At 45.5% G+C, this 15711-nt stretch overlaps 1 protein-coding gene across 4 annotated transcripts; it reads right to left on the bottom strand.

Moving 5' to 3' along the window:
* Positions 1–141: 141 nt before the first annotated feature.
* On the bottom strand, positions 142–15519 carry radil (Ras association and DIL domains). 4 transcript variants are annotated; one of them, XM_029850532.1, is made up of 22 exons: positions 15164–15519; positions 13722–13818; positions 13494–13600; positions 12746–13253; positions 10734–10841; positions 10180–10295; positions 9869–10048; positions 9138–9792; positions 8838–8968; positions 8290–8327; positions 8046–8197; positions 7802–7914; positions 7536–7652; positions 6931–7054; positions 5366–5538; positions 5046–5196; positions 4592–4818; positions 3833–4175; positions 3032–3046; positions 2907–2959; positions 2354–2493; positions 142–2130 (listed from the first exon to the last, which is right to left on the bottom strand). In XM_029850532.1, the coding sequence occupies exons 3-22, from the start codon at positions 13575–13577 to the stop codon at positions 2031–2033; spliced, it is 3528 nt and encodes a 1175-aa protein (XP_029706392.1). In that variant the 5' UTR covers positions 13578–13600; positions 13722–13818; positions 15164–15519; the 3' UTR covers positions 142–2030. The 4 variants fall into 4 exon arrangements, with proteins under 4 accessions (XP_029706392.1, XP_029706391.1, XP_029706393.1 ...); XM_029850531.1 differs by having other exon boundaries at positions 2907–3046; XM_029850533.1 differs by lacking the exon at positions 3032–3046.
* Positions 15520–15711: the final 192 nt, after the last annotated feature.

Raw genomic sequence — 15711 nt, 5'->3', positions numbered from 1 at the left:
ATGGTTAAGTAGTATAAATAACCAGAGAAGATGCATGCATGAGATCAATGTCATACAAACCCTGAAACAGAAACGGTTCAAACTGAATCACAAGATTAAAGCTGACTGAGAATAATGACTTTAAAAAAAACCCAAAAAAAAACCTGCATCTTTAAATCAGTGTGTGCATCATAGAAAAGAACAAACGTGGCAGGCAGTTTCAACAATCGTCTGACTTTCACAGTTTTAAGCTTTAAATATCTTTTAGCTCTTTTCTACTGTCACATTTTAATGAAATAATGTCGCATCTGCAGTCTGAGTCAGCCTGCAGGGTACTTAATTAGAGGGGTCGACGCGTCTCTAATCAATCCCCACACCTCAATATCTCCCCTCTGACTACGGTACTTGAATTTCAGGAAACTTGAATATCGTGACAGAAAATACAGCTGCCAATAAATGCAACAACTTCAAACATCCTTTTGTTATATCTATATATACGAAACAGAATAAAGCAGATTTAAAATCTGATGTAAAATTACATTTCACACTAGAACTGCAAGGATTAAAAGGGGTTGAAGGCCCCCCAACTGCTAGATCCGTGGACCTGCAGGCCAAACCGCAAGTGTGGTCTACAGTTCCACGTGCGTGACACATGTCACGGACAGGATCATAAAGGTACAGGAAGAATATCAAAGTCCCGCTGTTTGAGACATGAAATTTGGAACTATGGCACCCCCTGGTGGCCTCTAGCTGCAGTTACTCGAGAGCTTCAGGAGGGTAAGAAAAAAGTTTTGTTTTTTTAATGGCAAAATGAAAATTATTTGATGCCATGTCGAAAGATTATGAAAAATTTACATGCAGATTTGACTAAACTTTGTCTCTGAGGGTTTTTCCCGAGCTCAGGTGTGCAAGGCACCGTGCTGCTAGCACCAGCTGAAGTCGGGGTCCTCAATATTGCACTCCAAACCAAAGTGCAGCTAAAGTCTTAAATCAACCTTAACTGCTCATCTTTTCCAATGAGTGAGCTTCAGTTATTAAGAAATGATAAATTAGTTCCCAAATGGGGTTTTGAACTTTAATATGAAGAAGATGGATATTTACACCGATTATTTACATCTTTCACCCAGATACATACAGCTCACGCCAAAATGTGGGTTTTACACACCTCTTTGTAACCCTGCAGTTAGTCTCAAATTACTGTTGAACCCACCTTTAAAGCGCTTCATTCATGAACGTTGAGATTTTAGAGTTTTTGACTGCAACAGCTTCTTAAACATTCAACTGTACATGTGTAACAAACTCCAGCCTCTGTCTGTTTTGTGTAAATACTTTCGGGAGTATTTTGTCTTTTGTCTAACTATTTTCCAGTTGAACCTGATCTGAAAAACCTGTAGTTTTAAAATTGTACTTACATTATCTCCTTGGAGAGGATCTGGATTCAGATTCTTCACATTTTGTTTGAACAGACAAACCCCAACTTTATAAAACAAAACAGGGCAGATTTGCCCAGATGTAAGCTAGTCTGGATACCTGGTTTCTCCTGACCTGCCTGGTACATAATGTCATGTTTTACTGGACAGTAGAGAAACACATTTATGAATAACTGTTCAAATAAGCTACGACTGTTTGGTCTCTCGCTGGTGGCTCCCTTTGCCGGATTTGACGCAGTCTTTATAACAAATACAAACGGGTCTTTAAAGAGGAAAAGTGAAAACTGTGCACATTCCCCAACAGTCAGCAGTTAAATAAATGCAACATATAAATGCTTTAAAGCAGACTGCACTGCATGCTGGCACCTTCTAAATCTCTCACCTCAAACGCTGATGAATTAGGCGACTCCTCTTCCTGCCGCCCCCTCTGATGTCAGCAGCCAGCAAGAGTCGAGGGGGGCAGGGGGGTAGCGGCTGTGGAGGTGCGAGTCCCATTTTCTCCCATTTTTGATTGTTTGTCTTTGTGCTGCAGCTGGATTTTACACCACTCACGAGCATTTCGTGTGCAACAGAGCGCCGGCCCATTTCCTTCATCTTCTCAATGTCGTAGCACAAAGGCAGTCAGCAGGAGGAGGCACTGATCTTCTCTGAAACATCCAGGTCAGACTTGGCCACTAGGAAACGAAGTCTTCCTCCTCCCAGTCGAATCAGATCCACAGCGCTGCAGGCAGCACAAGGAGGAAGAGGAAGAGTCCAGTTACACGGGGCTCAGCAGAGACGGTCGGGATGAAGGAGCAGCATTATATTGACTCGTTAATCAATCACAGTAACCAGCTCAAGAGGCGGGTAGTGTGGTAAATACTGGACATTACCCCTACTCACGCCTCCCCCCATTACAGTCAATCTCACCCAACAGCACCGTCAATTTGTCCTGTCATCCGTACCTCTGGTAGTCCGCCCCGATCAGACTGGTCCCGTTCACCGCCAGTATCCGATCACCAATTTTAAGTCTGCCATCTGAGGCAGCAGGACCATCAGGGATCAGTGTGCGGATGTAAATTCCTGGAGCGTTGAGGGGAGTGTGCTGCAGCAGAGACAGAGAGAGAGGGGGGGGTGGTTAGTATGGAAACTAAAAAAAAGCTCCATCATCACCAGTCCAGGCGTACGACGGCGGAGCTTCATCAGGTTGTAAAACATCCATTTAATATCAGCAGAAGCTGCTGATCTGTGGAGAAACGCAGCAGCAGCAGCACTGGATGCGTTATTGGCGTCAGCACTATTCATTTTCAATCAAATAATGTTCAGGTAAACTGAAAGATTTGTTTTAAGATGTCCATGCTGCAACCGGCCCTCCGTACGTAAGAACATAGCAGTTGGTCTCAATAATAAAACCAAATCAGTGTTTGTGCTTTGATTTAATTTCAGTTAGTCCCAAATTAACCAGATAAAAGACCAAAATGACCAAGTGACAAAAAGAAAGAGCTGCTCTGAACTCACCAGGCCGTCTATGAGTCCCATGCCCAGTCCGTAGGGTCCCTTGTCCAGTTCCACTACAAACACCACACACAAGTCATCAGGAAAGGGAGGGGCGCCGGGAGAGGAGACAGGGAAAGGGAACTCACAGCCACTAACACAGCCTGCAGAGGACACAGACAACCAACCAAACACACACACACACGCACACACACACACACGCACACACACAGGGTCTCCATAACAGGGCTGGACAAACAGCACTGGGACACGTAACAACACGGCTGAGAAGCTAATCTGACACACAAAGGAGAAGTACTCCTCTTGTAGCCTGCAGAGTGTCATGCCTCACAGTAACATGTGCACACACACGCTGCAGGGACTTCAACAGCAAAACTGCAAACGCACATTTTTATGCCGCTTCCATCATTATTGTGGTTGTGTGGGGCGGGGTTAAATCCAGAGACTAAAAAATCTCAATGGAAAGGTAACAACATGAGCTCGAACTGGAAGTGAAATGTACCGGTAATTGTGATTTTACGAAAGAGCAGATCTAAAGGATCTGATAGCAAAACATAACAATTTTATAACAACAACATATATAAGGTGGATTAAATAAACAAGTGTGACCTGATGCCACAGCCCTGTAAACATGCTGCTGTTTGGGATGATAAAAGATTTAATTGTGGTATTTTAAGGCCATAAACATGGTCATAATGAGCTGAGGTAGCTCATTTTTGCTCGGCTCTACTTAACTAGCATTGCTTAATCTGAAGACAGCGTCATGTTCTGCTGGCAGTCCATTAGTTTAATAGGTTGGAATAAATCTTATTTTCTAATCTCTTGCTCCGAGGATCTCCAGCATGCTGCTCAGGCTACCGTGCTCAGCTCCGTTTCCACTTTAATCTAATTTTTTATTTTGTCCACCTCTCCTGTCTTATTCATCTTACCCTCTAGTCCATTTGTGATGAGTCCGTTGGCCTTTTTAGATTCCGTCCCCGTTCTGCTGATGCAGCCATTACTCTGGATGCTCAGGCCTATGATAGGACCGGCCCCCCCTCCTCCACCACCCCCTCCATCTGGGTACAGCGGGGTGTTGGGAGGGGTCAGGAGGCAAGATGGGTCTGGATTGCCTGGTCGAGGGTGGTGGATGTTGCCGTTGCGTCTGAGGCTGTGTGTGTGCGACTGCCCCGGAGGTCTGTCCCGTCCTCTGTCCTCTGCTGTCTCTGCTGTCACATCATCCCCGGGACCACCGGAGCGGGGGCTGTTGTGGTTGGGAGCCAACAGCTCCCGCTGCATTGCAAAAGGGGGGAAGAGTTTAGGAGGCAGTGTGAACATAAAGAGCAAAGGGAGCTAAACGTTTCTGTTGTAGAAATCTGAGTTGCTAGAAAAAAATGGAATTTTTTAATTTTATAAACCCTTATTTAGGTTTCTGCATGTTTACATACAAGTGTGCAGTAACTGAGGATTATGGTCTAGTCAGCCGTTAGCAGTAATTAGACAGCCTAAAGACTAATCAGATTAACCATGATTTAACCATGTCTAGGATTCTGTCAGTGAGTGTGTGTGTGTGGGTGTGTGTGTCCAGGCTGGCTGAAGAAGAGGGTTTTTATCTTTCATTTACAGGATTATGAAGAACTCCCCAACCACCCCAGCTGCCGAGGCACATGGCTGGGATTATAACTAGGTGTGTCTGTGACAGGACGGACCTGGACGTCAGGCCAGTCAGCTGTGTTGGTGCCGTTGGAGTGTGTTTGCACGCCGGAGGTGTTGGTGTGTGCTTGGGCTTTGGTGCGTAGCCCCCACAGGAAGTGGCGGATGTACAACAGCTGCCTGTAGATGCTGTCTTCCACACACTCGCTGTCCAGGTCCACGCTGAAACCAGCGCTGGGGAGCATGATGGGAGGGTGGTTCTCAAAGCTCTCCAGGAGGTCCACTAAACACACACAGAGTCATATTGGCTCATTTATACACACACACACACGCACACACACACACATCCTGGCGGCTGCCCAGCGTCACATTTACCTTTAGCTTTTAGACACCGATATGCAACACCAGCATTTTAACCGTAATCCTCAGCCTTTCTGTTGCTATTTGATCATTCAAACTGCCTTGAAAGAATATAAAAAATGCAAATCATTCCAACCAAACATTCTGGACCTGTTCTGTAGATGTACGCCTCATCTTCGCTGCCGGGTTGCCATGATGGGACGGGGCCTATCTCTGCTGTCAGCTGGTATTGAGTGAGAATCCGGTGAAGCTGCACAGGTTTCAGGGTTGAATGCTCGCTGGATAAAGCTCGCCAACTTGACTGTCCACAACAAACACAAGAAAGAAGAAAACACTGTCAGGTCAAGTGAGGCCACAGGGAGATAATTAGCTCTTCAAAGAAGGCCCAATTCAAAGTCGTTTTACTCATTAATAACAGTTTCCACCATGCACCTTTCACGTTCTCAGAGGTCTGTGTGTGTGTTGGTCACCTGTGTCAGTTGCTGAGGGGGCGTGGCCAGTATGGTCACAGTGCTGTTGAGTTTGGTAAAGAATTTATCAGAGAGATGTCCCAGACCAGACCTGCCTGCCCATTCCAGGACCATCCGCATACAAGCTTGAATCTGCAGCACTTTGGATCGCTGGAACCAACCCCGAGATGGGCCTGCAAGAGAGAGACACACACACACACACACAGACGCATGTGAGCAGATACCTCAGGATAATTCCAGTATTGTTCACATTGTATAAATGAGGAAAATGGAATCATCCATTTAATGTAATTACATGTTGAGTTTTAGCTGCATTCATCACTCTCATATATTCTCCCCTTCAAAGAGCTGAAAGTAAATTTTAGTGGGACATTAAGCAAGTTATACCTATATATAAGTCTATCATCCCAGGTTGTCAATATATGGTTTAATTAGCTCGCTGCAGCTATATGAGGGTTTCTGGAACATTCACAGAGATATGACACACATGAAGTCCATATAAGATGCAATGTTCAAATTTCAGACAATTTTTTTGGATGCAGATACACACTCGTCCGGCTATAAGAGGCTTATGTCTGGGCATAAGGTAATCTATCTTTAAGGCACTGTGCACCAACATCACTTAACCTCTTAGCAAACGTGTCATAATGCTTCACAGCAGTTGGTTTGACACCTCTTACCTTTAAATACACAAATACAGTCATTAAGATGTCATAACAAGTTTACACAAAATCATCCAAATCCACAAACCGCTCTGCTGAACAGGTTTTTACCCACGGTAAAGGAAGCCAACACCGTTTGTTTCATGTGTAACTGTATCTGAGTGCGATGGAGAGCGGCCAGTGCAAACGTCAGCACCATCGGCTATAAACTAATTTTGTCGTTACCATGGTCACCATCAGCGGAGAAATATAAATGAGTGACAAAAGGAGTGAGGCAGAGAAAGTGAGCCAGACAGACAGACAGTGGGCGGCTCTGCATGAATATCAAGGCGCGTCCCATTCTCCCCTTGCCAGACGTGATATCTGTCTCCAACGGCTGATGAAGACGTGTGGCGTGTGGGAGGGTGCACATGTTTGGCTCAAGAAGGACGGAGGGGGGAAGGGGGGAGGGAAGGAGGGATGGAGGAAGTGAATTTGTAGTGGTGGTCAGTAAGATGTATACGTTTAATGTATTGAGACCAAATTCAGTTTAGACACGAGTGAGGTGGACACAAGTTATCAGGACAGGCTTTTACCCTTCACTCTGCCCTTTCCCCCTCTCCCTTCACCCACCCTCCATCTCCTCTCCCTCTCTTCAATCCAATCCTTCCTCTCTGCTTTGTCTCAACCCAATGGCCAGATGGAAAGAAGGCGAGGAGGAGGAAGAGGCAGAGGAGTACGGCGGGAAAGAGAATGCAGACAAGACAAGGACACTGAGGACAAATCTGGGTTAGTCATTGTCAAAATGCTGACAAGGACACAGGATACACTCTTACACACACACACACAAACATCTGTACATATCCTGAGGGAGCTCTAATGGAGGAGAAGGTGTGAGTGGGCATGATTTTTTTTTTGTCCTACCTTTGTCCATGAGCTGGTTAAAAAGGGACACGTTGGAGAAGAAAAAGAGATAAGCAAACATTTGAGCTTGGATCTCAGGATGGACCTGGTAGCCCTGCAGAAGCTCCTGAGCATTCTGGAACACCTACACACAAACAAACACAGAGGAGAAAATAAAAAAGAAAGGTTAAAAAAAGGATTAAAACTGGATATTTTTCTTCAATGAAGACATCAAATGTCCGGCCATTTGCTTAAGATTAAACTGATTCTCGCATTGTGAGTCAAACATGATTTTAAACAGAAATTGCTCAGACAGTTTCAGGTCTGTGAAAAGGCCACAGGAAATTATGTAAAAGAGCAGCACCAATGTCAAAAGGATCCCAGCATTAAGGAGCACTTTAGGGATGTGGTGGAATTGAAAAGGATCATTTACCACTGCAGCAACTGCATGATGCAAGCATACCAAATATATCCCAGAAACCTCAATTTTTTTAACCATTTTTTCAGGCAGTTCTGATGATATCAGTGAGTCCAGATTTTGAAATAAATATGCTTAATCAAAAAGAAATGCAATCTAATGACATTTACCAATTCTCATCTCCTATAGGACAAAAACCAAAACACACCTGCAGGACCCTGCGCACCGGTTCAGGAAACCCTACACCGCCCTTCCAGCAGGGCTCCGAGCTGTCAACCGGGAATGGATTACAGTCTAGCAAACCTGGCAACACTACATAGAGAGCCTGGACACACACACACAAGCAGGATATTATATACATGAAATAAAACAGAAAAATCGAAGGTAATCTTAATTTCTGAGTGCGTTTGTGTGTGCACGAGCACACGCGTTGCTCATCACACGGATGGTGCCTTTGCAACTGTGACAGATTACCTTGGTGATATAGTAGACACATTGTTGGAAAGTGTACATGATCACTTCTTCCAGGATGGTCATGGCCTCTTCATTGGCTGATATGGTCGCAGATAGCAAGGACTCCTTTGACCCTAGACACAGATGCCAGAGATGCAGGCAGAGTTAAGGACATATAGTGAAAGCTGTGGGATGATAAAGCTTTATCAGTATGGAATGGGTGTCAGCGTGACTAATGGCTTTGCTGGGTCTGAGCTGTGTGTACCTTGCAGTGTCTCTATGGTGTGTGTGTATGCAGGTGCTCTTTGCTGTATAAAATAGAGGATCTCAATGGAGTTGGACATCCAGAAAAAGATGGTCTGCAGGTCTGGGATCAAGTCTGAGATGCTGAGCAGAGACAGAGAGGCTGGGTCCTGGCTGTTGGACACATGAAATAGAGGGTTAAGCACTGCCTTTGTTAAATATACAAACTCAAATGATCCCTGTTTCTTTTGGAAAGTGATACTGACTGCTGAGCTTGCTTCTGAGCCAGCTCCTTTGTCTTCTCCTGTAAGAAGACACATACACACACACACACACACACACACACACATACACACACACAGAGCAATTAGGTCCTCATTAAACTTGTAGGACGGGTGTAGAAGGAGCACACGTCACCGGCCTACATAAAGACACCCCACTATCATTTTAACAAAGCCCAACAAGACCACGGTGACACAAAATGAGAATTACTTTGTGCCTGCCCCGATGAACAAAAAATTATGAATATATTGTACTTGCCCTAACCATACCTTTTTTTCTATTTAATGAACAAGGTCAAATGGCATGAGGTTATACGAGTTAACTCAGTAGACTGTAAACAATTATGATTGATTTTGTAGTTTGTTTCAATAGACTATTGAAGAATAGAGAAAAATGGCGTGTTTTCCACGTTAATGCTGTGATAATTCCTGTTTTCGGTCTGATCTCTCTCTGATGATCAGTTTCTGTTCATCGGTTCATCCTAAGCACAGAGTGGACTTTGTCAGAGACACAACAGGAGCCAAACACTGACCCAGGCGATAGTCTGGATTCGTCTGACAATCTTGAGCAGCAGTTTGCCAAAGCTCCCAGGAGGGAAGTTGGAAGCAGAGTGTTGTATGCACAAACACAGCAGGTAGGCAGTTGTCAGCTTATGGTCATCTCCTTTAGAGTTGAACAAAAAACATTAAAACCACCTCAGAATATAAAACTATTCACATGAAAGAGCTGACTGTCAGTCAGTTGTGTTTCATTCCAGCCAGCATAAAGATACTGGCGACACAATGTAAGGTCAAAGGGTCGTTTGGATGGTATTTTAAATTAAAGCACAAACCTCCAGGCTCTATCAGAGATATAATCCTGTTCAGAAGCTGATCCTCATGAATTTGATCAAATTCAAGTTGTAGTCTTCTCTTCTGACCTCCACCTACCCCTGTAGACACAATGAGGGCTGTTCCTGGTGCCGGCGCGGCGCTGCGCGGTTTTACCAGGTGAGGTTTGAAGCTTCGTCGAACTGCATTTGACCCCTGTGACATCCTGTCCTTCAAGACAGAGCCGCACATCTTGCATGTCTGAAATCCGCTCTCTCCCTCCTCCACTACTGAATCAAAAAGCTGCCCCAGGGAGCGAAGGCGGGCCAAAGTCTGAGCAGGCAATGGCTTAGCGCCCGTGGGATCCTTGTACAGGAAGATGTAATGTGCTCCGAAAGAGAGGAGGTCACCGTGTCGTAGCGTGGTGGAGCGCTCACAGCGGGAGAAGTTCACCAGAACTGTGGCATGAAGCACCGGCTCAACGGCAACGCAGAACCGCTGACTCTCCGGCAGCTCTTCCGCCTTGTTTTTAACCTGACGACGGGGGGCAGGAACGCGGCGAAGGCGGCAGTGGAGGGGCAGGATGTCGGGGGAGAAAAGGCAGATGTTGGGCCGAGCTGATGGAGTCTCCTGACCGACGGTGTGCTGCTCTCTGTTCAACAGGTACACCAGGCAGTCCTACAGGAACACAGCTGGCGTCATACATCTAGACGTCATTTAAGCTTGCAAAATAACATGCGAGCGCAGTTCTCACCTGCCGATTATAACCCTGCAGCAGCAGCAGGTGAGGGGACTGGTAAAGGGAGTGCCTGACCCCACCTCCGCCCTGACCAACCTCCTCTTTTCTGAGACCGTTAGACGTCTCACGCTCTCGACCCCTGACGGGTCCTGGCAGCGTGGAGTAAAAACGCTTGGGCTCGTCTCCCACTCCCAACTGCAGATAAAAGCTAGTCATGAAATAAACCAGAAACACTTGGAATATACTAGAAACACTTGGAAAATGTGGCTAAGGTGCATCCAGTATCTGAGCACAAGCAACAATCATTTATAGCCAGCAGGATTCACCTGGTTGAGGCTGGTCTCGCTGAGGCTGCGGCTGAAGGATGAGTTGCTGGAGCGGGGCAACGTCAGCGTCCCCTTTGCCCTGTTCCTCTGGAGCTTTCGAGCCTGAGCATTAATATCTACAGGAAGACAAGAGAGGATGGCGAAAGGAGGGGAAGAAACAGGAAGAGACATTAAAAAAGAGGGAACACAGGAGAGAGGCTGCTCCAGTTGTGTGACCCGTTCATAATCAGCATGTGTTTGAATTATGAGTGATGTAACTCAGGCAGTAGTGACGCATGTGAGTGGAAACCAGGAGCGACAAAACGACTCAGAGACGCTCAATGGTGCTGGATGGCTGACAACAGTGGACCTGACAGAATGGGAACTGAGCAGCTCTTCATGGTTTGAATTTCAAGGCTTTGTGATGATTCAGGCATTTTCTCTCTTACTGTACACAAACATACACATAGGTGCAATCACTGGGGATGGTAGTAGCACTGGTGACAACACAGGTTGAGGTGGTCATCCATCAATGGCAATGACTGACAGCCACCCTACCTGAGGCAAGTTCCCACCTTTAGAATTGGACTGTACCACTCGGCCAGACCGGAGGGGGGAGCTCCTGTGTTTGCCCAGCCCAGACCGACCCATTAGAGCCGCCAGGAATTGGTAAGTTTTGGGCCCTACAGCAGGGTTGGAGGGGTTATGAGGAAAAAAACACCCCTTCACCAAAACACCAAGCACTGAATAGCTCCCCGACCATGCATGTACCAAGAAACACATGCACTGTGGTGCAAAGTAACTATTCTGTCATGCTTATAATGGATCACGTCAGAAATAGCAAGGAAGGAAAGATACAGAAATTCTATGTTTTGTGTGAGGTACAAGATTTTCCACCTTTATCCATTAACATCTAATTAAATTAAAGTAAGATGGATTCACCATGTGGAATAGCAGCTGACCTGAGATTAGAACCAACAGAATTGGGGAAAGACAGATTATGTCCCTGAAAATACAATATGCATAATAAACATTTTGGTGAAAAGCATTTTGTACCCTTAAACCATTTTATTACTGTAAAGAAACAGGATACGTGACATGCATGCTCACACGAACACCTGTGGACACAAAAACCAAAAAGATTTTAAAAAAAGAAAAAAAAAGAAAAGGCACATGCTTGTGAATTAGTAGGGGATAAATCACAAACCTGGGGGTTAGTCCAAAAATGAAAATATGTACTGATAGTATTGACTGGTGAATGCATGTTTAGAGGTTTGTCATTACATGGAACTGACTAACGAGGTACATTTAACGGGTGACACGAGCCGGAGGATCAAACTAGATATTGAAATAATGAAAAACGGATGGCTTATAGAGCCTTTTATCTATCGAGCAGAGCGGAGGCACGGTTGGCTACAGCACGAGCATGTATGGATGTCAGCAGAAGTGGGTCACTGGTGTTTACTGATATATGACTGCTGATACAGGCTGAATTCTATACAGGCTACACGCTCTGCACGAATTCAGTCAAATACACCAAAAGCTCTCCAAATGCATAATGATGCAGAAGCAGAACACCATATTTTCAGGCTTTTCTTTTGTATCTCAAGAAATCCCCACTTTTAATGACAGGACAAACCAATAAGTGAAAGAGCCTTCAACAAACAGCAACAGTGCACGAGCAACAGTGCATGAGACAAGTCTGGATTTAACGACAACCCCCTTAAATCTTTTTATTTAAATCAAATATGTAGAATCTGTTGAGCCTTTGATGAAGCTACTTTCACTCAAATTCCATTGTGATTGTGTACAAGGGAAAATACACAAAATAGCTTCACTTAAAGACACTTATGGGCCTGCCCGCAAGATGAAGACTGACAGATTGATAAATAAATTGTTGGCGGTGTTCCTGGCTACCACCCGAGTTGACATAGCAACCAGCAAACCCTGGCACACATCATGAGAAATCCAAACGTGGTTGTTGAGAACAATGTGTGAGTGTGAGGCGCTGAGATTAGTTCCTCTGTCAACGACTCAAAGTGCTCCTGTGCATCTGCTCAATGTGCAAAAATATCCTCAATGGGGATGTACGTATGTGCTGATGGTAAACTTGTGAGAGGAGTACAAGGTGGGTGTAATGTCAGTGTGTTGTACTGTATATTTCAAGTATCTTGTCATCTATTATTCACAGACCACTAGTGCACAATTCATCCACACCTCTGGATGCAAAGGATTTAAATTACAGCTGGCTGAGCTAACAGGCATCCAAGGCATTGGCACCATGTATGTATATGTGTGTGTATGTGTTCTAGTACATGCTACACACTTGCAAAATGTTAGGAAGTGAGGGAATTCTGGCTAGTCTTCCCAACTTCAACAGGCAATTGAAGGGGGACCATAATTAGCTATAAAGTTAAGGTTAAGTCAAGTAAAAACGTGTTTTAACAATTTAACCATGACACATGTATCTAAACCCAAATGAAGCATCATACTAGTAGGACAGCACACTGGAAATATGCCAGTGTTGTAGGTAATATGGGGGTGGGTGGGTGTGGGGGTGTGTGTGTGTGTGTGTGTGTCTCCTCACCAGCGGTGATGGTATCCTTCTCCTTCGCATTGAGTTCCTCTACCTCTGCTCTTCTGCGCAGCTCGAATCGGCGTGCATAACCCTCTCGGGGCTTCCAAAGCTCTTGCAGCAACAGTGGCTTTTCGTTGTCCCCCAGCGCTCGCAAGCACTCGGTTCTCCACCCCACACCTCCTCCGACCTCACCTTCCCCTTCCAAACGCCCGATGACGTCGCACAGGACATAAGAATGAGCAGTGTTCTTGTTCAGGGAGTATCTGTCGAGAGCCTCTTTGACCAGCTCGTGCGCGCTGGACCGCGGAGTGGCCAGGACGCTCTTGTAGTTGGCACCTGCGCAAATTTCATCCCCAAAGATTTTCAGGACCCCAGGGGCAGAACTCTGTGTGGACAACTCTGCCGGGTCGTCTGCCGGGCGCTCTGGGGGTTCAGTCGTGGACCGTCGGTCCCCGCGAGTGTTGGTTCCCGTCTCCACAGGAACGCGGTCTCTGTAACTCAGCGTTCGATACAGAACCTGAGTAGGCAAAGAGCGGTAAATAAAAGAGAACACCTATCTTCCTCTGTCCGGTTTTATCAGTGGGGGAATAAAAATTGTAGTAAAATCAATTAAATCTCACACACGTCCATTTTTTTAGCTACAAAAGAAACATAGCTTATGAAATTCATGAACTTCTTCCACTTGATTCCATTTTGTTTGCTTTCCATCATGGTTTCCTGACGCTGAACGTGCACGGGACAGTTTGTGTGCATGTACCTGTGTGAAAGTCTTGCTCTGACGCTTCATGCGGTTTTTGGACGGGAGGGACATGCTGGCCCCGGACGAAGAACCGTAGAACATGATGCTGCTGTTGTCTCCACAAACTTCACCACCAAGTCAAAAACAAGAATTATGTTTTAATGACTTGAGGATTGACTATAAGATTATGCAAAGATGAAAAGTATCACATCAACAGTTAAAAATGGAGTATTTGTCTGCACCTACCTTGATGCTGTTTTCTTTTCTGTCCTGTATCCAGCAGCACCAGGCTAAGGTTTACAGCTAAAGGTCAGATGTGATGCATTTAACGTCACCATCCTCACTAGAGAAGCAACAAAATACAAGGTTAACCTCTGCAAAGAGAAAAAGTTCTGGATGAATGAGATAATCTTCAGGAATAGAATTTATTGCTTTAAATGATTTCCCGACTGTGTCACAATTGCAGATCATCTCCCCACAATCACATGATGCCATGACGATGACGACCTGAGGTTCCAGGTCGTGAGAAAGCAGCTTCAGGATGCAACAAGGGAGCAAAAATATATGTATTTTTATACAAAAACTTTTCCATGAAAAACGTATTAAATAGAAAATATATTTAATAGCAAGCTCCATTAACCACATTTATCAATTTAAAATCATACCATAGATACGTTTATATTATATGAATCCATCCAGGAATTTAACCTAATCTGACTTGTATTTCATTGTTTTCCTGCAGGAGGAAGCCATGTAGAGGTACAGTAGCTTTCATGCAGGTTATATCAGGATTTTTACACACCGTGCCTGTGCAGCACAGCCCCCAAACCAACCTGCAGCATACTGTGCTACGGCTATTTTGCATTTCATGTGCATTTTAACATGCAGGCATAAATGTAGCTGCTGATTCTGCAGGCACTGGTGAGATAACGTGACTTTTTTAAATGCCCACTAATCCACAGTAATCTGGCTACTTGGCCACAGTTAACTCAATCCTGGTACCGGCAAACCCCGGCGTCCACACACACAAACACCCACGCACGCACACACTCACACTCGGAGGGAGAAACAGGGACAGTCTAAATGTTTAATTTTGGGGCTCTATTTTCTGCCGCTGATTAATTAGACAATCACCGATTATAACCCCTGCAGCACATTCCGGCCGTCTGTCCTTGTCCAGACATTGGGAAGGTCAAGAATAAAGTCTAAAAACTTAGATAATCTTCATTAGATTTAAAAAAAAAAAAGAAGAAAAAAACACGACTTGTAACTCCTTCAAGTCTGCCTGCCATTTTAGCCTGCGCGTGTTTACGCTTTTGGGCTGCGTGGTCGCCACTAGCAACCGCCGTAGCGACGAAAGGCAGGAGAAAATCCTCCGAAATTAATCCGCTGACGAGCCGCCAGGCGCGGCGTTAAGAGCCCGGCCTCAGCAGCAGGTGCAGCTCATGGTCGGAAACCACCTCCTCACGCACAATTACCAATTAGCGCGCACGCCGTTTGGGCACGCAAACGTCACCAAATAGCAACGACATGATAAAGCTTTTGTTTTTTTGTTGTTGTAGTCACATGGATCCGAGAGATGTGGCGCGTCTGAATAAAATAGGTCCAGGAAAAGTTGAGGCGCAATTTCGGCATTGGCGAGCACCGCACTCCCGAGGGGTCTCCTGCGTGTCTGCTGCCCTACTCACGCTGCCTGCAATGCGTGGCTCCATGGTGCTGGGGAATCCTTCTTGGCTTTTCTCTCTTTTCGTCTTTCCCAGCAGATAGAAAATCCCCCTTAAAGTGGGTAGAAAAAAGCCCCCGCAGCCCTATTCTGAGCGACACCCAGCCGTCTGCAGCTCCCACCCACATCCCCGAGGCGGCTCGTTAACTTAGAGGACAGTCCATCGAAGACGGCTCCGGCTTTTGTGCGCACATCTCCGCCGAGGATTCAGCAATGCCCGCTGCCTCCGATAACCGCATTCCCACAGTCACAGCGGTTCAACTACCGAAACGCGACGGAAACACCCGAGTTCTGCCTCACCTCAGCGCACCTGCTCTGGCGCTCAAGTGTATCTGGGTGGCGCCCTCTAACGGACACACGCGGGACTACTGTCATATGACGTGGACGCCCAATTGGTTGCTTTATATTTATAAATAATGTATGAAATAGTCAAAACAGTGATGCATGATGCAAGCCTGATTAGTTTTAATGCATTTTTGTATTTTGGCACTAAAAAAATTCACAATGTATTTT

This window comes from Takifugu rubripes, chromosome 17 (assembly GCF_901000725.2).
Source record: "Takifugu rubripes chromosome 17, fTakRub1.2, whole genome shotgun sequence".
In the NCBI taxonomy this organism is placed as follows: domain Eukaryota; kingdom Metazoa; phylum Chordata; class Actinopteri; order Tetraodontiformes; family Tetraodontidae; genus Takifugu; species Takifugu rubripes.
The sequence above is the reverse complement of the archived record's forward strand: the minus strand, read 5'-3'. Positions and strand labels throughout refer to the sequence as shown.

Bases quoted from the DNA above. Each gene is read 5' to 3' on its own strand.
- radil (XM_029850531.1), bottom strand. From the start codon at position 13,577: ATGTTCTACGGTTCTTCGTCCGGGGCCAGCATGTCCCTCCCGTCCAAA. The intron at 7,653-7,801 runs GTAATCTGTCAC...GTGTGTGTCCAG, and splicing joins GTGTCTACTATATCACCAAG to GCTCTCTATGTAGTGTTGCC. The intron at 2,131-2,353 runs GTACGGATGACA...TGCTGCCTGCAG, and splicing joins ATCGGGGCGGACTACCAGAG to CGCTGTGGATCTGATTCGAC.